Below are 19,548 nucleotides of genomic sequence, written 5' to 3'. Positions count from 1 at the left end.
GCTCCCCAAGGTCCCAAGGGACCCCAACAGTGATCCCCGGGGTCCCAAAGGACTCCAGTAGTGATTCCCAGGGTCCAGAAGGGCCCCAGTAGTGATCCCCGGGGTTCCTGAAGACCCCACTAGTGCTCCCCGGGGTCCCAAAGGACCCCAGTAGTGATCCTCGGGGTCCCTAAAGACCCCACTAGTGCTCCCCGGGGTCCCAAAGGACCCCAGTAGTGATCCTCGGGGTCCCTAAAGACCCCACTAGTGCTCTCCAGGGTCCCAAAGGACCCCAGTAGTGATCCTCGGGGTCCCTAAAGACCCCACTAGTGCTCCCCGGGGTCCCAAAGGACTCCAGTAGTGCTCCCCGGGGTCCCGAAGGGCCCCAATAGTGATGCCCAGGGTCCCTAAAGACCCCAGTAGTGCTCCCTGGGGTCCCAAAGGACACCAACAGGGATCCCCGGGGTCTCAAAGGACCCCAGTAGTGCTCTCCAGGGTCCCAAAGGGCCGCAATACTGTTCCCCAAGGGACCCCAACAGTGATCCCCGGGGTCCCAAAGGACCCCAACAGTGATTCCCAGGGTCCAGAAGGGCCCCAGTAGTGATCCCCGGGGTTCCTAAAGACCCCACTAGTGCTCCCCGGGGTCCCAAAGGACCCCAGTAGTGATCCTCGGGGTCCCTAAAGACCCCACTAGTGCTCCCCGGGGTCCCAAAGGACCCCAGTAGTGATCCTCGGGGTCCCTAAAGACCCCAATAGTGCTCCCCGGGGTCCCAAAGGACTCCAGTAGTGATCCCCAGGGTCCCGAAGGGCCCCAGTAGTGATCCCCAGGGTCCCTAAAAGGACCCCAATAGTGCTCCTTGGGGTCCCTAAAGACCCCAGTAGTGATCCCTGGGGTCCCAAAGGGCGCAACAGTGATCCCCGGGGTCCCGAAGCACCCCAGTAGTGCTCCCCAGGGTCCCGAAGGACCCAAATAGTGATCCCCAGGGTCCCTAAGGACCCCAGTAGTGCTCCCCGGGGTCCCGAAGGGCCCCAATAGTGATTCCCAGGGTCCTGAAGGACTCCAATAGTGATCCCCAGGGTTGCGAAGGGCCCCAGTAGTGATCCCTGGGGTCCCTAAAGACCCCAGTAGTGCTCCCCGGGGTCCCGAAGGGCCCCAATAGTGATCCCCAGGGTCCCGAAGGGCCCCAGTAGTGATCCCCAGGGTCCCTAAAAGGACCCCAATAGTGCTCCTTGGGGTCCCTAAAGACCCCAGTAGTGATCCCTGGGGTCCCAAAGGGCACAACAGTGATCCCCGGGGTCCCGAAGCACCCCAGTAGTGCTCCCCAGGGTCCCGAAGGACCCAAATAGTGATCCCCAGGGTCCCTAAGGACCCCAGTAGTGCTCCCCGGGGTCCCGAAGGGCCCCAATAGTGATTCCCAGGGTCCTGAAGGACTCCAATAGTGATCCCCAGGGTTGCGAAGGGCCCCAGTAGTGATCCCTGGGGTCCCTAAAGACCCCAGTAGTGCTCCCCGGGGTCCCGAAGGGCCCCAATAGTGATCCCCAGGGTCCCAAAGGACCCCAACAGTGGTCCCTGGGGTCCCTAAAGACTCCAATAGTGATCCCCAGGGTCGCAAAGGGCCCCAGTAGTGATCCCCGGGGTCCCGAAGAACCCCAACTGTGCACCCCAGGGTCCCAAAGGACCCCAACAGTGATCCCCAGGGTCCCGAAGGGCCCCAACAGTGATCCCCGGGGTCTCTAAAGACCCCAGTAGTGCTTCCCGGGGTGCCAAAGGACCCCAGTAGTGCTCCTGGTCTCCCTAAGGACCCCAGTTCCGCGTGCCCTCCTGAGGGTCTTGGGGTGCTCCTGGGGGTTCTTGGGGTGCTCCTGGGGGTCTCTGGGTGCCCATGGGGTATTCCTGGGGGTCTTGGGGTGTTCTAGGTGTCTCTGGGCACCCTTGGGGTCCCCCAGTAGTGCTCCCTGAGGTCCCTAAAGGCCCCAGTAGTGCTCCCTGGTACCCCCAGTCACCCCAATAGTGCTCCCTGGGCTCTCCAATTGCCCTGGTGCTCCCTGGGATCTCTATTACGTGTCCCTGTCCCCAGGGGTGGCCCCACGGCAGGTGACGGCACAGGACACAGCATTGGTCACCAAGCACTTTACTGGTGGCTCCCAGCAGGGCCCAGGGCTGCCCGGCGTCCCCAGGGGGCTCAGGCTGGGGGTGACAGGGGTGACAGCGGGCTCAGAGCTGCAGGAACTCGGCCACGAAGGCGACCAGGATCTTGCACAGGTCCTCCACGGTGGGGGGGTGCAGGTTGTCCTCGGTGTCCTCGAGGGTGTGCCACACGCGTGGGAAGGGCGTGGGGATGAGGTGCAGCACGGGGACACCTGCGGGGACACGGAGCGGGAGGGACATGGGGGGGCCATGCGTTCCCCTGGCACGTCAGCCCACAGGACCCCCCCGAGTCGCCCACCCAGCTGCTTGCCCCGGCCACGCAGCGTGGGGACACGGGGACGGTGCGTCCCGGGGGACAGGGGGGAGGTGGGTACGTCACCTCGCTGGAGGAAGGGGACATGGTCGTCCTCGACGGGTCCCGGGGCCGGGCTGAGGCGGAAGAAGGGCTGGTCCTGGGTGGGGGCGTGCAGCAGCCCCAGCCGCCGCAGCCGCTGCTCTGCGCCAGGGACGTGGCGGGGACACGCTTGTGACACCCCTGGCCTCCTCCCTGTCCCCATCCCAGCATCCCCGGCCCGGCCCCGTTGCCATCGTTGTCCCAGCCCTGTGTCCCACCCTGTCGTCCATCCCTGTCCCCACCCCATCCCATCCCACCCGTCCCCATCCGTGTCCCCGCGTCCCATCCCCAGCCCTGTCCCCACCCCGTCCCCTTGTCCCCATCCCAACCCCATCCCCACCCCTGTGTCCCCGTCCCCATGTCCCACCGATGGCGACGAGGCGCAGGAACCAGTGGTGGGTGCGGGTGAAGTGGCTGTGGATGGCAGGGTGGGGGGCGCCCAGCAGGTCCAGCAGTACCAGCAGGCTCTGGGGACACCAGCATGGCCATGGGGACACCAGCACGGGGACACCGCAGTGCCACCACCCTCAGATGCTATAGGACTGTCCCAGCTGGGCCAACGCCATGCCACCACCCTTGGGTGCCACCAGACCATCCCAGTTGGGTCACCGCAGAGACGGGGACCGTCCCAGTTGGGCCAATGCCATGTCACCACACCTGGGTGCCATCGGATCAGCCCACCACCCTTGGCCATCATCCTTGGGTGCCATGGGACCATCCCAGCTGGGTCACGGCCACCAGACCACCCCACTGCCGTGCCACCGCCCTTGGGTGCTACCAGACCCCCCCCACTGCCGCAGCACCACCCTCAGGTGCCACCAGACCCCCCCTACTGCCATGCCACCACCTTCAGGTGTCACCAGACCTCCCACACACGGCCGCGCCACCACCTTCGGGTGCCACCAGACCCCCCCCACGCCGCAGGGCTTGGTGCCACTCACCATGGCGGTGATCTGGGTGCCGCGGGGCCCGTGGGGGGTGGTGGCCATACGCGCCGCCAGGTGCCGGGCGCCGTAGAGGGAGTCGGTGACGCTCCAGTCCCCGAAGGCCTCCTCCCCGTCCAGGAACAGCAGCTGCAGCGTCACCTCCGCGCCCTGCCGGGACCCCGGCGTCCGGCAGCGGGGAAGGGACCCTGGTGTCTGGGGGGGACCCAGGTAGCCGGGGGGGGACCCAGGTGGGGGACCCAGGTGGCCCGGGGGGGTGGGGTCAGGTGGGACCTAGGTGTCCTACAGGGGGGGTGAGATGGACCTGGGTGTCCTGGGGGGGGGTCTTGGGGGAGTCAGGGAGGGACCCAGGCATCCTCGGGGGGGTCCAGGGGGGACCCAGGCACGCTGGGGGGGGTCCAGGGGGGACCCAGGCATCCTCGGGGGGGGTCAGGGGGGACCCAGGCATGCTGGGGGGGGTCAGGGGGGGACCCAGGCATCCTCGGGGGGTCAGGGGGGGACCCAGGTACCTGGGGGGGGTCAGGGAGGGACCCAGGCATCCTCAGGGGGTCAGGGAGGGACCCAGACACCCTGGGGAGGGTCAGGGAGGGACCCAGGCATCCTCAGGGGGTCTGGGGGGGACCCAGGCACCCTGGGGGGGGGGTTGGCGGGGACCCAGGCACCCTGGGGGGGTCAGGGAGGGACCCAGCCATCCTCGGGGGGTCTGGGGGGGACCCAGGCACCCTGGGGGGGGTCAGGGAGGGACCCAGGCATCCTCGGGGGGTCTGGGGGGGTGTTTGGCGGGGACCCAGGCATCCTCGGGGGGGTCCAGGGGGGACCCAGGCACGCTGGGGGGGGTCCAGGGGGGACCCAGGCATCCTCAGGGGGTCAGGGAGGGACCCAGGCATCCTCAGGGGGTCTGGGGGGGACCCAGGCACCCTGGGGGGGTGGGGTTGGCAGGGACCTAGGCACCCTGGGTAGGTCAGGGAGGGACCCAGGCATTCTCGGGGGGTGCAGGGGGGACCCAGGCACGCTGGGGGGGGTCTGGGGGGGACCCAGACATCCTCGGGGGGTCAGGGAGGGACCCAGGCACCCTGGGGGGGTCAGGGAGGGACCCAGGCATCCTCGGGGGGTCTGGGGGGGACCCAGACACCCTGGGGGGGGTCAGGGAGGGACCCAGGCACCCTGGGGGGGTCTGGGGCCCAGGGTCGCCCATCACCCACCCTGTCCTTGGCGCGCCGCAGGGGCCGGTCGAGGGCAGCTGCCAGCTCCAGGAGGATGGCGCAGGGCACGGCCGAGTCGGTGGCCCCCAAAAAGAGCCGCTGGCCGGGCCCGGGGGGCAAGACCTTGGTGTCGTAGTGACAGGCGAGGACCAGGCGGCGGGGGGCGGCGGGGGCCACCGTGGCCACCACATTGGTGAAGGTCACCGGCCCCTGGGGAGTCGCCGCTTCAAAGGCATCGAGCTCCAGGTGCCAGGCGGCCCCCAGGGCGCCCAAACACCCCACGATGTGCTGCGGGGACGAGGACCCTGGTGGGTGCGCTGGCACCCTGGGGTGGGTGCGGTGGCACCCTGGGGTGGGGGAAGGAGGGTGGGGGGAGGTCTTACCTGGCGGGCGGTGCGGCTCCCGGGCCCTCCTGGCACCCGTTCCCGCAGGAGGGGCCGCAGGAAGGTGTCCCGCAGGCGGGGGGGATCCAGCCGCCCCAGCAGCGCCCGTAGAGCCGGTTCCGAGGGGGGGCCGGGGGGGGGCTGGGGGGGGGGCTGTGTCAGTGTCTTGGGGCTCAGGGGAGTTTGGGGGTCCTTGGAGGGGTCTGGGGGTCTCCATGATGGGGTCTGGGGGGCTTTAGGGAGTTGGGTACCCTGGGGCGGTGGGCCCTGGGGGATGTTGGGGGACTCGGGGGGTGTCTGGGTGCCCCTGGAGGGGTCTGGGGTGCCCATGGATGCTTTGGGTGGTCTCATGATGGGGTCTGGGGGGGGCTTGGGGAGGGGGCTGAGGGCCTTTGGGGATGTTGGGGGTCCCCCGAGGGGTCTGAGGGGCCCTGGGGGAGGCTTGGGGAGGGGGCTGAGGGCCTTTGGGGATGTTGGGGGTCCCCCGAGGGGTCTGAGGGGCCCTGGGGGAGGCTCTGGAGGCCCTGGGGGATGTTGGGGGTTCCTGGAGGGGTCTGGGGTGCCCATGGATGCTTTGGGTGCCCCCATGATGGGGTCTGGGGGGTCCTGGGGGGCTTGGGAGGTCTGAGGGGCCGGGGGGATGTTGGGGGGCCCTGGGGGGGGGTCCGTTGGGTGCCTCCATGATGGGGTCTGGGGGACCCCAGGGGATTGGGGGATCCTGAGAGGGGCTGGGGGCCCCGGGGGAAAGCAGGGACATGCGGGGCACCCCCTCCCCGGGACCCCCCTCCCGGGGACCCCCCGGGACCTCCCCTCCCCGGTCCCCCCCCGCCGCTCACCGGGCCAGCGCCCCGTTCCCCGCCGGGCCAGGCGACGTAGAGGAGCGCGGCGGCAGCCGCCAGCGTCAGGAGCGGCAGCAGCGGCCGGGGGCAGCGGCGGGACCGCGGGCAGATCCCGGGACCCGGCCCGGGGACCGGCACCGCCACCGGGCCGGGACCGGGACCCGAACCCCCGGCCCGGGGCCGGCGGGAGCCACCGGCGCCCTTCCGCATGGCGCGGGGGCGGGGCCTCGCTGGGGGCGGGGCCGCGGGGCGTAGGCGAGCGACGAGGAGGCCGCTGATAGGGTGTGGGGCGGGGCTTGCGCGCTAGGCCACGCCCCCTTCCCGAGGCGGGCTCCGGGCGGCAGCAGGGGCGCATGCGCTGTGGTGCGGGCACACGTCGGCGCGCGCGCAGGCGCGTGTAGAAACGCGCCCGGGAGCGGGGACACGGCGGGGGGCACACCGTGACGTCACTCGCAATAGTGATGTCACTCTCAACGTGTGATGTCACCACGGATGTCACGCCAAGGCGGGGTGTCACCCCGGACCAGGACATTGCCCCAGAGACATCACCCGGGGTGGGGACGTCACCCCCGAGAGGACGTCACCCACGGGCACGTCACCACGGACAGGACGTCACCCCAGAGGGGCCACCACCCCCCACCGGGCTGATGTCACCTGCCATGGGGCCACCACCCCCCACGGGGCTGTCACCCCCCACGGGGCTGTCACCCTCCATGGGGATGTCACCCTCCATTGGGCTGTCACCCTCCTTGGGGCCGTCACCCCAGACAGGGATGTCACCCTCCATGGGGATGTCACCCTCCGTTGGGCTGTCACCCTCCTTGGGGCCGTCACCCCAGACGGGGAGGTCACCCTCCATGGGGATGTCACCCTCCATTGGGCTGTCACCCTCCTTGGGGCCGTCACCCCAGATGGGGATGTCACCCCAGATGGGGATGTCATCCTCCTTGGGGCCACCACCCCCCACGGGACTGATGTCACCTTCCATGGGACCACCACCCCCATGGGGCTGTCATCCTCCATGGGGATGTCACCCTCCGTTGGGCTGTCACCCTCCTTGGGGCCGTCACCCCAGACGTGGCCGTCACCCCCCCCCCCGCCCATTTTGTTCCCTTCTCGTTTTTTTTCCTTCAAGTTTTGGGCTCGGACGATTTCTTTTTGTTGGTTTGTTGGTTTGTTTGTTTTCCACCTTCTCCTCCGCCCCTTCCAGCCACCGCCGCTGGCCAACCTCCGCCCTCCGTGTCCCCAAGAGCCGCCACCCTTCGTCCCTTCACCTGCCCTCGTCGCGGCGGGCGGCCGGGTGCACCCAGTTGTTATCGTGCAAGCCCACCCTGCAGCCGGGCGCCTCCTTGTCAGGTCTCCGGCAGCACATCCAGTAGGATCGGCCGTAAGGCAGGTCGTGGTGGTAGGGTTTGGGATGCCACCGGCAAAGGGACACGTCCCCCTTCTCGTAATGCTTCTTGCACTGCTTGCAGGGGTCGTCGCGATAGAGGGGGTCGCGGTTCCAGCGGGAGTCGGTGGCCTGCACCCCGAAGGTCTCGATGATGGATTTGAAGTAGTGGCAGGAGCACTTGAGGGCGGCCAGCGCTTGGGTGGGCAGGTAGCTGAAGATCTTCACCATGACGTGCTCCGGCAGCAGCAGCATGTACTGCCGGGGCTCCAGCAGCCGCTGGATCTTGAAGCGGATCTCCAAAAAGTCGTGGGAGACGTGACGGTAAAGCCGGCAGAGCGAGGGGTCGGGGACAGCCGACGGCTCCTCGCCGGTTTCCGCGTCCTCCGTCGGTGGCGTCTCCTCAGGGACGGGTAGGAGGAAGAGCTGCCCCGGCGGCGGGTCCTCCTGCGCCGCCGCCGGCAGCCGCACCGTCTCCTCCTTCATCTTCTTGGCGCTGTCCTTGCCGAAGAAGACGCATTGGTCCACCACCCCCGTCACCACCACGTCCACGTGGAAACCGGAGGCGCAATCCCGCGCCGCTGACCCCTCGCCGGTTCCTTCGCCCGCCTCCGGTTTGACGGCGCTCGCCGAGCCCTCACCGCACCCCATGTCCACGTCGGGGCCATCCCCGTCCCCTTTGGGCCCGGCGGTGGCCAGGAGGAACTCCACGTTGTTGGGCAGCGCGTCGCGGGACGGGCTGATCAGCTGGTAGAGGTCGCAGGTGATCTTGTCCTTGGCGCGACCGCCGGCGTTGCCGGCGCCGCCGCTCGCCGTCCCGCAGCTCATAAAGACGCAATTGGGACGCCCGACAGCACCCGGTTCAGCCGCGGCGGCTCCGGCACGGGGCTCGCGGCCGCTGGAGATGCGGAAGGCGATGCGCACCTCGCCGGGAGCCGGCGCCGCCGATGCCGCCGCAGCGGCGGCACATTCGGCACCTGGGCGGCACAAGCCGTTGGGTCGGGTGCCGCCGTGCTCCCGCTGCCGTGACTCGAAGTGGGCGACGGCTTCGGCCACCCGGCTGCAATCGGAACCGCCCGGCGCTTTGGTTTCACCGCCAGCCGCCTCCACAAAGACAACCGGGGCGGCGGGAGCGCCGCAGGGCCGGGGGAAGCTCTGCAACGCCAGCGCCGTCCTCTGCTCCACCAACGCCACCATCTCCGCCACCGACAGCAAGTCGGGGGCCTCGCTGGCAGCAGCGGACGGGTCGCCGGGACGCAGGCAAGCCGGGTCCCTGCCGCCGGTAGCCCACGCCGGGCTCGGCTTGCTCTTAGTGGGGTCGTGGCAGCGCCGGCGCCGCTTGGCTTTGGAGCTATCGCTGCCCCAGTTGCCCTTCACCTTCATGGTGCTGGCACGGCTGCCGCCGCCGCCGCCGCCGCTGCCGCCGCCGCACTGGTGCGCCACGAAGAAAGCCACCTTCTCCTTGGTGTTGCCCGGTTTGATGACGTACCACGTGTCCAGCAGCACCCGGCCTTCCTCCGCCGAGGCCGGGGCAGCCGGGGCGGCATCGGCGGGAGGCGGCGGCGTGTTTTCGGAGGGGGCACGGGCTCCGGCGGGCTCCTCGGCGGGACGGCAGGAGAAGGGTTTCCTGGCGGAGCCGGGGCCGGGGCATGGTTTGTTCTGGGAGTAAGTGCCGAAGGGCCGCGGGCACCAGAGCTGGAGCTGGGGGAAGGCGTTGGGCTCCATCAGGGCAGCATGGCAGGGCCGACGCCAACGCCCCGGGCTGCCGGCACCCAGGCCTGCCGGAGAGAGGGGGGCGTCAGTGGGGCTGGTGGGACAGGGTGGGATGGTGGGACAGGGTAGGGACAGTGTGGGGCTGGCGGGGACAGTATGGGGATGGTGGGGACACTGTGGGGACTCTGTGGGGACAGTATGGGGATGTATGGGGCTGGCGGGGACAGTATGGGGCTGCACAGTGTGGGGACAGTATGGGGACGTATGGGGCTGGCAGGGCCAATACAGGGCTGGTGGGTACAGTATGGGGACAGCATGGGGACAGTATGGGGACAGTATGGGGCTGGTGGGGCAGGTATGGGTCTGGTGGGGCCGATACGGGGACAGTATGGGGACAGTATGGGGATGGTGGGGACAGCGTGGGGGTGGTGGGGCCGGTATGGGGATGGTGGGGACAGTATGGGGACAGTGTGGGCTGGTGGGGACAGCATGGGGACACTATGGGGACAGCGTGGGGCCGCCGTGGGGCTGGCAGGGCGAGCAGGGGGCTGGGGGGGTAATGGGGCCGTTCCCAGTACCGTTACTGGGTCATACTGGGGTCACTGGGTGGGCACTGGGGCTGTGCCCCCCCCGGCTCCTCCCCCCTTGCACACCCACCCCCACGCCCCGCCCCGTTTGCACACTCAGAAGCCCCGACCCCTCGCGCACCCCGCCCAGAAGGCCCCGCCCTCAAACCCCGAGGCCCCGCCCCCTCGGAACGCCCCGCCCCCTCACCGGCTCCGGCCCGGCGCGGCCCGCAGGGGGCCGGGCCCGGCCCTTAAAGAGGCCGCGGCGCCCACGGAGGTGGGACCCGCCCGCCCCGCGCTGTCCCGCCCTTTTTACGACCGGCGGCGGCAGCCGTTTGTTGACAGGCCCTGCGAGAGACGCGGCGGCCAATCAGGGAGCCGCGTTCGGGCCATGCCCATATATGGACGGTGGCAGAGCGGTGGGCCGGAGGCGTGGCCGGCGGAGGGGCGTGGCCGGCGGAGGGGGCGTGGCCGGCTGTCCCCGCCCTCCCCCGGGCCGTGGGGACGGGAGGGGCGCGGACACGGTCCCGCGTGGCCACGGGGGCTTCCCGCCCGACCCACACCTCCGGGGGGGGGGGGGGCAGAGCCGGTGACCCTCGTGGGGGACGCGAGGCCGCCCCTGTCCCCGCCCCGGGTGTGACACGGGGACACGCCCGCCCCCCCGCCCGACACTGGGACACGCGTGTGTCCACGCGCGACACAGGGACGCGCTCGCAGTCTCGCGCCAGGCGAGGACGGCCCCGACCGCGGGTGCAAAGCGCGGGCACGCCCGTCCCCGGTGTCCCATGGGCGCGGGCCCGTCCCCCCCGATGTGTCACGGGTGGGACAGGCCTGCCCCGCGCAGTGCTCCGGGCGCGGCCCCATCCCCCGCGGTGTGTCACGAGTGGGAGGCGCCGGTCCCCGGTGTGACACGGGGACACCCCCGTACCCCGCCTTCCGCCGGGCCCCGGCCCAGCGGCCCCGCGGCCGTTACCGAGCACCGGCCCCGGGGCTCCGCCACCGCCCCTCAGGGCCCCGCCACGCCCCGGGGCGCCACCCGCCCACGCCCACGCGCCCCCCCCCCCCCGCAGCTCGGGCCCCGCCCGGTGCCGCCGCCCCTCCCCCGCTCACCGGGCAGGTGCCGGGCGCGGCCGCTCCGCCTCTCCGCGCCGCTTCCGGGGTGCCCCGCGCATGCGCTCACCCGCCGCTCTCCGCGCATGCGCTGCGAGGGGGCCGCTGGGAGGTGTAGTGCGCCCGGGGCGGCTCGGCGCCTCCGCGCATGCGCCGAGGGGGAGCTGGGAGTTGTAGTCCCGTCAGCATGCTGCTCGGTGACTCCGCGCATGCGCAGGGGCCGTGCCGGGAGGTGTGGTCCACGCGTGGAGGGGGCCTGGGGATCGCCCTCCCCACCCCGGTCTCCCAGTGACACCATCCCATCACCCAGCGACGCCCCCCCACCCGCAACGACCCCCCACGCCAGTCACCAGTGCCACCCTCAATGACCCCGGTGACACCTGGCCCTGGTCACCTGTGAAAGCCCAGTACGCGCCCAGTGCCACCCACCCCAGCCACCAGTGCCCCCCAGTTACACCCCAGGAGCCCCCCAGGCGATTTCACAGGAGCCACTCGTGGGTGTCATGTGTTTCTTTAGGGTGCAAAGCTGGGGATGCCTGGGTCCCCAAGCCCGGACGCCCGTGTGACACCCCCCCAGGACCCCAAGGTGCCAAGAAACCCCCCCAAGGCCCCCTGACCCCCCCCAGCACCCCAAGGCATTGGGGACCCCCCCAGCACCCCAAAATGTCGGGGTCCTGGACCCCCCCCAGCACCCAAAGGTGTTGGGGACCCCCAGCCCCTCCCCTCCCAGCACCCCAAGGTGTCAGGGGACCCCTCAAGCCCCCCCGACTCCCCCCAGCACCCAAAGGTTACAGGGACACCCCCCCCCAGCACCCCAAGGCATTGGGGACCCCCCCAGTACCCCAAGGTGTCAGGGTCCTGGACCCCCCCAGACCCTCCCCCCCAGTACCCCAAGGCATTGGGGATCCCCCCAGCACCCCAAGGTGTCAGGGGACCCCTCAAGCCCCCCTGACTCCCCCCCAGCACCCAAAGGTTACAGGGACACCCCCCCAGCACCCAAAGATGCTGCCCCCCCCCCCTCAGCAGCAGCTCTCGGCGATCGGGTGCCCCCCGCGATCGGGGGGTGCCGGGCGCTGCCCCCCCACGGCCACATAGCGGCGGGTGCCTTGGGGGGAGGTCCGGGGGGGTCCGGGGGGGCAGGGGGCACCCAGGCGGCACCGCTGCCACCCTCGCCGCACCTCTGCCTGCACCTGCGGGCGCCAGGACATGTCGTGATATGTCACGCCACGTCACGACATGGCCCCCCCCTCCCCGACACGTCGCGACGCGCCCTGACGCACCTCCTTGTTGATGAAGCAGTAGAGGACGCTGACAACGAGGCCCTGGGGATGGGGGGGCACGCAGACATGGGGGTGTACGTGGTCGCACCCACCCGTGTGGGCCCTCCTCGGACCTGAGCACCCACCCCCCGCACCCCCACCCCACTGCAACCCCCCCATTGCACCCCCCCCATTTTAGCCCCCCATTGCACCCCCATTACATCCCCCAATTGCACCCCCTAATTGCACCCCCCCATCGCACCCCCACCCCACTGCAGCCCCCCCCTTTGCACACCCCCATTGTAACCCCCCATGGCCCCCCCACTGCACCCCCCATTGCAGCCCCCCCCCATTGCAGCAGCACCCACCCCACTGCGGCCTCTATCCCATTTGCCCCCCATTGCCCCCCAACCTCCCCCAAGCCCCCTCATTGCACCTCCAACCCCCCCCAAGCCCCCCCATTGCCCTCCCAAGCCCACCCAACCCTCCCCAGGCCCCCCCACCTGGGAGGAGGAGAGCAGCAGCTGCAGGCAGAGCCGCACCAGGCGCAGGGTGCCCCCCCCCTGCCCCTCCCCCACCAGGGCGAAGGCCACCTCGTGCACCCCCAGCAGCGGGATCAGCGTCAGCGTCGAGCGGGCCAGCCTGTGGGGGGGCAGGCTCGGGGACACCCCGGGGACACCCCCAGGGACCCCTCAGGGACGGGGACCCCCTCGGGGACACCCCGGGGACACCCTGAGGACACGCCCAGGGACATGCTTGGGGACAGGGACACCCTTGGGGACACCCCCGGGGACACACTCGGGGATGGGGACCCTCTCAGGGACACCCCCAGGGATGGGGACACCCCCGGGACCACCCTCAGGTACAGGGACACCCTCAGGGACACCCCCAGGGACACACACGGGGATGGGGACACCCCCGGGGACACCACTGGGGACATGCTTGGGGACAGGGACACCCTTGGGGACGCCCCGGGGGACACCCTTGGGGACGGGGACACCCCCGGGGACCCCCTTGGGGAGGGATGGGAATGGTGACACATTTGGTGGCATTAGAGGGATGGGGACATGCTTGAGGACACACTTGGGGATGTCACAGCAATGGGGACATGGTTAGGGACATGCTTGGGGACATTACAGGCATGGGGACACACTTGGGGATACACGGGGTGTTATGGGGACAGAGACACACGTGGGGACGTGACAGGGATGGGGACACACTCAGGGACATGCTTGGGGACATTGCAGGGACACGGACACACGTGGGGACATGCACAGGGCTGGGGTGGGCACCAGGACATTGCACGGACAGCACGGGGACACGATGGGGACAGGGGTGGGGTGTGTGACCTGTGTCCCTGCGTCCCCACTGTCCCCAGTGTCCCCATGTCCCCGCACACCCCGATGTCCCCGTGTTCCCACCTGACCCTGGTGTCCCCACGGGACACCTGATGCGCCCGGACTTTGGCCACCAAGATGCGGACGATGCGCACGAACACCACGAAGTTCACCTGGGGACGGGGACACCGGCGGTGACACCCCTTGCGGCTGGGGACACTACCCCCCCCCCCGCTGTGTCACCCACCGCCACGGCCACCAGGATGGGACAGCGGATGATCCACCACACCGCCGCCTTCTCGTTCCTCTCCCAGCACCTGCCGGGACGGGGACACGGGGGGGGCTCAGCCTGGGTCCCCCTGTTGGGGACATCACGGTGTCCCCAGGTGTGACAAAAGGGGGGTGTCGGTCACCCTCACCCCTCGTTCTCGTAGAGGTACCTCACCACCACCCAGGGGACCACGAAAAGCACGGGGGCTCCTGGAGGGACGGGGACAAGGTTGGGGGGGACGTGGGGCCACGGGGGGACACGTGGGGACACGGGGGGCCGCGGGGGCCGCGGGGGGCCTCACCCCAGCCGAGGAGGAGGAAGGCGGGGAGGCAGCGCTCGCCGGAGAAGGCCGCCAGGACCAGGAGCTTGTGGAGGAAGAGCCCCTCGGCCAGCAGCCACCCGTAGTTGGCCCCCACGCAGTACTGGGTGACGGCCTGGGCCAGGCGGCACCCGGCCACCGCCTGCCGCGGGGACACAGCACCCCCCCCGCCTTGGGTACCCCATCCCAGCACAGCCCGCCGTCCCCCACCCATGGGCGCCCCCTCCATGGGTACTTCCCGATGGGTGCCCCCCACCCTTGGGTGCCCCCCCACCCATGGGTGTCCCCCCACCCTTGGGTACCCCCACCATGGGTACTTCCCAATGGGTGACTCCCACCCCTGGGTGCCCCCCGCCCCTGGGTGCGCCCCCACCCGTGGGTGCCCCCCACCCCTGGGAGCCCCCCGCCCCTGGGTGCCCACCTGCTGGCCCAGCAGCTGCAGCGGGTGCCCGGGGCCGGGGCGCAGGCGACGCTGCAGCAGCGCATCCCGCGTCAGGATGGCGCCGGCCCGCAGCACGAAGGAGAGGAAGAGGTTGGCGTGGATGAAGTTGCGGGTGCAACGCAGGCGCCTGCGGGGACGAGGCAGGTGGCAGCGCCCAGGGGACCCCCCCAGCACCCCGGGGTGCCCCCGCGGTACCTGAAGAGCAGGAGCAGCAGCAGCGCCAGGAGGAGGGCGACCAGGGAGAGGGAGTAGCCCACGGTGTAGAGGAGGCGGAACTGCTCCAGCAGCCAGGCCTGCCGCTGCGGGGACAGGGACGGGGACAGGGACAGGGACAGGGGGCAGGGGGCAGGGGACGGGGACAGGGACAGGGGAGAGGGGACAGGGGGCAGGGGAGAGGGGAGAGGGGACAGGGACAGGGACAGGGGATGGGGACAGGGACAGGGGGCATGGGACGGGGACAGGGGGGACAGGGGATGGGGACAGGGACAGGGGGCAGGGGACGGGGACAGGGGGCAGGGCTGTGGCACCGTGCCGGGAGGGCGCAGAGGGCACAGCCTGGCATGGGGTGACGGGGCGTGGCGCAGTGTGGTGCGGTGCAGTGCAACACAGCCCAGCAGAGCGCATGGCACAGCACGGCACGGTGCAACACAGCACGGCATGGTACAACATGGCACGGCACGGTGCATGGTACAGCATGGCACGGTGCATGGCATGGCACGGTGCGCAGCACAGCACGGCACGGTACAACATGGCATGGCACAGTGCACGGCACAGCGTGGTACAACATGGCACGGCACAGTGCGTGGCACAGCATGGCACGGCGCACGGCATGACACGGTGCACAGCATGGCACAGCACAGTGCAACACGGCACGGCACGGTGCAACACAACGCGTCACGGCGTATGGCACGGCACGGCATGGTGCCACACACCAGGATGCAAAGAGGTGTGGCACGGTGCAGCACGGCACAGCAAAACGCACGGCACAGCACGGTGCCGCACGGCATGGCACAGCGCACAGCACGGTGCCACACGACACGGTATGGCGCAGCCCAGCGCGTGTCACGGCACAGCATGACCCGGCGCAGCCCAGCAGCTCCCGGCATGGCGCACGCTGCAGCGCAGCCCGACGGTGCACAGCACGGCACAACGTGGGGTACGGCATGTGTCAGCCTGGAGCGGCGCAGCCCCCGGTACATGGCCCAGCACGGCACAGGGCACGGCAGGGCACAGCGTGGCACAGCGCATGGTGCAGCACAGCGCGGCACGGCGCAGCACGGGGCATGGCACGGCACAGCATGGCACAGTGCACGGCAGAGCAGCACGGTGCACGGCACCGGTGTGCGGCAATGGTGCACGGCATGGTACAGCATGGCAGTGTGACATGTCCCAGCATGGCACCTCCCAGCACGGCATGGCATGGCACCCCGCGGCACGGCACCCCACGGCACGGCACAGCACCCCGCGGCACCCGGGCCCCCACCTGCAGCGGCTGCTCCTGCGCCAGGTCCTCACACTGCGAGTGGTCCCGCCAGGGTCGCCCCGTCTCGTCCGTCACCCAGCGCCCGTCGGGTCCGCAGCGCCGAGCCACCACCCCGCCCTGCACTGAGCACCCTGTCACCCCGCGGCACCCAGGGGCACCCCCAGGGCGGGTGCCACCCCCCCCCAATACCTCGGTGGTGCCAGGGCAGGTACCAGGGGCAGGGGACGGTGATGGTGCTGTTGGGGGCCGCGTCCCCCCAGCAGGCGTACATGTCGAAGCTGCGGTTGCAGACGGGTCCTGGGGGGGGTGGGGAGGGTCAGGGTGTCCCCGGTGTGTCGCCAGTGTCCCCACCCCGTCCCCACTCACCGGGTGCCGGGGGGTCGAGGCGCAGGCGCAGCTCGCAGGCGTGCCGGTACTCGTGCCAGGCGGCCAGCGTCGCCTGGGCTGAGCGCTCCTCCTGCACGGGTCACCACGTTGGGGCCACCGCCATGGTGCCACCGCCATGGGGCTACCGTGATGGGGCAACCGCCATGGGGTCACCGTGATGGGGCAACCACCATGGGGCTACCACCACTGGGGTCACCAGCACCATAGGGCTACCAGCATGGGGACACCACTATGGGGCCACCACCACTGGGGCCACCACATTGGGGCCACCACCATGGGGCAACAACTATGAGACTACCACCACTGGGGTGACCACGTTGGGGCAACCACCATGGGCCACCATGACTGGGGCCAATGCCATGGGGCCACTGCCACTGGGGTCACCACTCTGGAGACACTATGACTGGGGCCACCACCATGGGGTGACCAGGATCATGGGGCCACCACCATGGGGCCACCACCATGGGCACACATGGTCCTGGGGGTGGCAGAAGGGTGGGTCCTGGTGGGGTGGGGGTCCCGATGAGGCAATGGGAGGGTCCCGTGGGGTCCCAGCACTGGGGGGGGTCCCAGGGTGTGGGGAGACCCCGGGGTGATGTTGGGGGGGTCCTGGAGGGGCGGGGTCTCACCTCTGCCCCACGCAGGACCTGGCTGAGCAGGGGGGGCACCGCTGCCCGGCGGCCCATGATGGCGACGGTGGCTCCTGTGAGGGTGGGGGTACCGGGGGGGCACCGGGAGGGGTGGGGGTACCGGCACCACCCCCCCTTTGACGCGCTCGTTGCCAGGGAGCTGCGGGTGGTGCCCGGATACCTGGGTCCCTCGGTGGGGGGGGACGGGACCGGGACACCGCCCGCACCGACACCCCCACCAGGTCCGTGGACACGCGTGGGGATGGCGGGTCAGGGCAGCCCTCGTGGGGGGTGGGCAGCGGCCACCCCCCCCGGTGATGCCGGTGCCTGCCGGTGCCACCTCGGTGTCCCTTGTCCCCACCCCGGTGTCCCAAGTCCCCCACGTGTGTCCCCTGCTGTCCCTCAAAGTGCTCCCACGTCCCCTCCGCTTCACCCCGACACCCCCCTCGACTCCCCCGGCTGATGCCGGTGCCTCCCGGTGCCACCCCCGGTGTCCCGGGTGCCCCCCCAATGTCCCGGGTCCCCCACGCGTGTCCCCCGCTGCCCCTCAAAGTGCTCCCACGTCCCCTCCACTTCACCCTGACACCCCCCTCGACCCCCCCGGGTGATGCCGGTGCCTCCCGGTGCCACCCCCGGTGTCCCTTGCCCCCCACGCCGTGTCCCGGGTCCCCCCACGCGTGTCCCCCCGCTGCTCCCTGTCCCCTACGCTTCACCCCGACACCCCCGCGGGCCCCTCCGATGCCCCCCGGACCCCCGATCCCCCCGGGACCCCGGTACCGGCTCGGCGCGGGGCTCCGCCGCCCTCGGGGCACCGGCACCGGCTCCGGCGGCACCGCCCCCGGGAGGGGCGGGGGCACGGGGGGGGACGGGGGGGCACCCGGCAGGGGCTCAGCCGGAGCAACGTGACCCGGTGGTAGCGTGGAGCCTGGCCCACGTCTCGGGTGGGGGGAGCCGGGAGGCTGCCCCACGCGACCCGGGCTCCGGGGTCACCCGGGGGGGGGGTCCAGGGTCACCCACGGGGGTCCAGGGTCACCCAAGGGGGCACCAGCATCACCCACGGGTGCCCCGGTGTCACCCACGAGTGCTCCAGTGTCACACAAGGGGGTCCAATGTCACCCACGGGGACTTCAGGGTCACCCAGGGGGGTCCAGTGTCACCTATGGGGGCTCCAGTGTCACCCGGGGGTGTCAGTGTCACCCACAGATGCTCCAGTGTCACCCAGGGGGGCTCCAGGGTCACCCACAGATGCTCCAGTGTCACCCGGGGGGCTTCAGTGTCCCCCACGGCTGTTCCAGTGTTACCCAGGGGTCTCCAGCATCACCCACGGGTGTTTCAGAGTGACTCAGGGAGGTCCACGGTCACCCGGTAGGGCACCGGTGTCATTGATGGGTGCTCCAGCATCACCCAGTGGGGTGCAGCATCACCCACGGGTGGTCCAGTGTCTCCCACAGGTGCTGCAGCATCACCCAGGGGTGCTCCAGTGTCACCCAGAGGGGCCCAGCACCACCCACGGGTGCTCCAGCCTCACCCAGGGCGGTGCAGCATCACCCACGGCTGGTCCAGTGTCTCCCACGGGTGCTCCAGCATCACTCACGGGGGCTCCAGTGTCACCCAGGGGGATCTAGCATCACCCACGGGTGCTCCAGCCTCACCCAGGGGGGTCCAGCATCACCCACGGGTGCTCTAGTGTCACCCAGGGGGGTCCAGCATCACCCACGGGTGCTCCAGCCTCACCCAGGGGGGTGCAGCATCACCCACGAGTGCTCCAGTGTCTCTCACGGGTGCTCCAGCGTCACCCAGGGGGGTCCAGCACCACCCACGGGTGCTCCAGCACCACCCGTGGGTGCTCCAACACCACCCAAGAGTGCCCTGGCATCACCGGGAGGGCTCCAGCGTCACCCAGGGGGATCCAGCACCACCCATGGGTGCTCCAGCACCACCCAGAGGGGTGCAGCATCACCCACGGGTGGTCCAGTGTCTCTCACGGGTGCTCCAGCGTCACCCAGGGGGGTCCAGCATCACCCACGGGTGCTCCAGCATCACCCAGGGGCGTGCAGCATCACCCACGAGTGCTCCAGCGTCTCTCACAGGTGCTCCAGCGTCACCCAGGGGGGTCCAGCACCACTCACAGGTGCTCCAGCACCACCCGCGGGTGCTCCAGCATCACCCACAAGTGCCCCGGCGTCACCGGGAGGGCTCCAGCGTCACCCAGGGGGGTCCAGCACCACCCACGTGTGCTCCAGCACCACCCACGGGTGCCCCGGCGTCACCAGGAGGGGTCCAGCGTCACCCAGGGGGGTCCAGCACCACCCACGGGTGCTCCAGCACCACCCACGTGTGCTCCAGCGTCACCCACGAGTGCCCCGGCGTCACCGGGAGGGCTCCAGCGTCACCCAGGGGGGTCCAGCACCACCCACGTGTGCTCCAGCACCACCCGCGGGTGCTCCAGCATCACCCACGAGTGCCCCGGCGTCACCGGGAGGGCTCCAGCGTCACCCAGGGGGGTCCAGCACCACCCACGTGTGCTCCAGCACCACCCGCGGGTGCTCCAGCATCACCCACGAGTGCCCCGGCGTCACCGGCAGGGCTCCAGCGTCACCCAGGGGGGTCCAGCACCACCCACGTGTGCTCCAGCACCACCCGCGTGTGCTCCAGCATCACCCACGAGTGCCCCGGCGTCACCGGGAGGGCTCCAGCGTCACCCAGGGGGGTCCAGCACCACCCACGGGTGCTCCAGCATCACCCACGAGTG

General features: G+C 70.6%; 3 protein-coding genes across 8 annotated transcripts; all 3 read right to left on the bottom strand.

Annotated features, from left to right (window-relative positions):
* Window positions 1–2,022: 2,022 nt before the first annotated feature.
* On the bottom strand, window positions 2,023–6,683 carry QPCTL (glutaminyl-peptide cyclotransferase like). 6 transcript variants are annotated; one of them, XM_075134503.1, is made up of 7 exons: window positions 5,888–6,161; window positions 5,052–5,192; window positions 4,669–4,956; window positions 3,464–3,616; window positions 2,890–2,989; window positions 2,508–2,619; window positions 2,096–2,340 (listed from the first exon to the last, which is right to left on the bottom strand). In XM_075134503.1, exons 1-7 carry the CDS (start codon window positions 6,098–6,100, stop codon window positions 2,163–2,165), a joined length of 1,185 nt encoding a protein of 394 aa, XP_074990604.1. In that variant the 5' UTR covers window positions 6,101–6,161; the 3' UTR covers window positions 2,096–2,162. The 6 variants fall into 6 exon arrangements, with proteins under 6 accessions (XP_074990603.1, XP_074990606.1, XP_074990604.1 ...); XM_075134504.1 differs by having other exon boundaries at window positions 2,508–2,624; window positions 5,888–6,158; XM_075134502.1 differs by lacking the exon at window positions 2,890–2,989 and having other exon boundaries at window positions 2,023–2,340; window positions 2,508–2,624; window positions 5,888–6,164.
* Window positions 6,684–7,015: 332 nt separating this feature from the next.
* Window positions 7,016–9,074, bottom strand: FBXO46 (F-box protein 46). Its single transcript, XM_075134473.1, has one exon. It carries the CDS (start codon window positions 9,003–9,005, stop codon window positions 7,161–7,163), a length of 1,845 nt encoding a protein of 614 aa, XP_074990574.1. The 5' UTR covers window positions 9,006–9,074; the 3' UTR covers window positions 7,016–7,160.
* A 2,614-nt stretch (window positions 9,075–11,688) lies between these two features.
* Window positions 11,689–16,853, bottom strand: GIPR (gastric inhibitory polypeptide receptor). The gene is made up of 13 exons (XM_075134346.1): window positions 16,797–16,853; window positions 16,147–16,237; window positions 15,970–16,077; window positions 15,781–15,902; window positions 14,493–14,596; window positions 14,277–14,424; window positions 13,838–13,997; window positions 13,685–13,745; window positions 13,513–13,582; window positions 13,350–13,438; window positions 12,432–12,570; window positions 11,950–11,991; window positions 11,689–11,859 (listed from the first exon to the last, which is right to left on the bottom strand). Exons 1-13 carry the CDS (start codon window positions 16,851–16,853, stop codon window positions 11,689–11,691), a joined length of 1,362 nt encoding a protein of 453 aa, XP_074990447.1.
* Window positions 16,854–19,548: the final 2,695 nt, after the last annotated feature.

Source organism: Calonectris borealis, chromosome 32, assembly GCF_964195595.1.
Source record: "Calonectris borealis chromosome 32, bCalBor7.hap1.2, whole genome shotgun sequence".
In the NCBI taxonomy this organism is placed as follows: domain Eukaryota; kingdom Metazoa; phylum Chordata; class Aves; order Procellariiformes; family Procellariidae; genus Calonectris; species Calonectris borealis.
The sequence above is the reverse complement of the archived record's forward strand: the minus strand, read 5'-3'. Positions and strand labels throughout refer to the sequence as shown.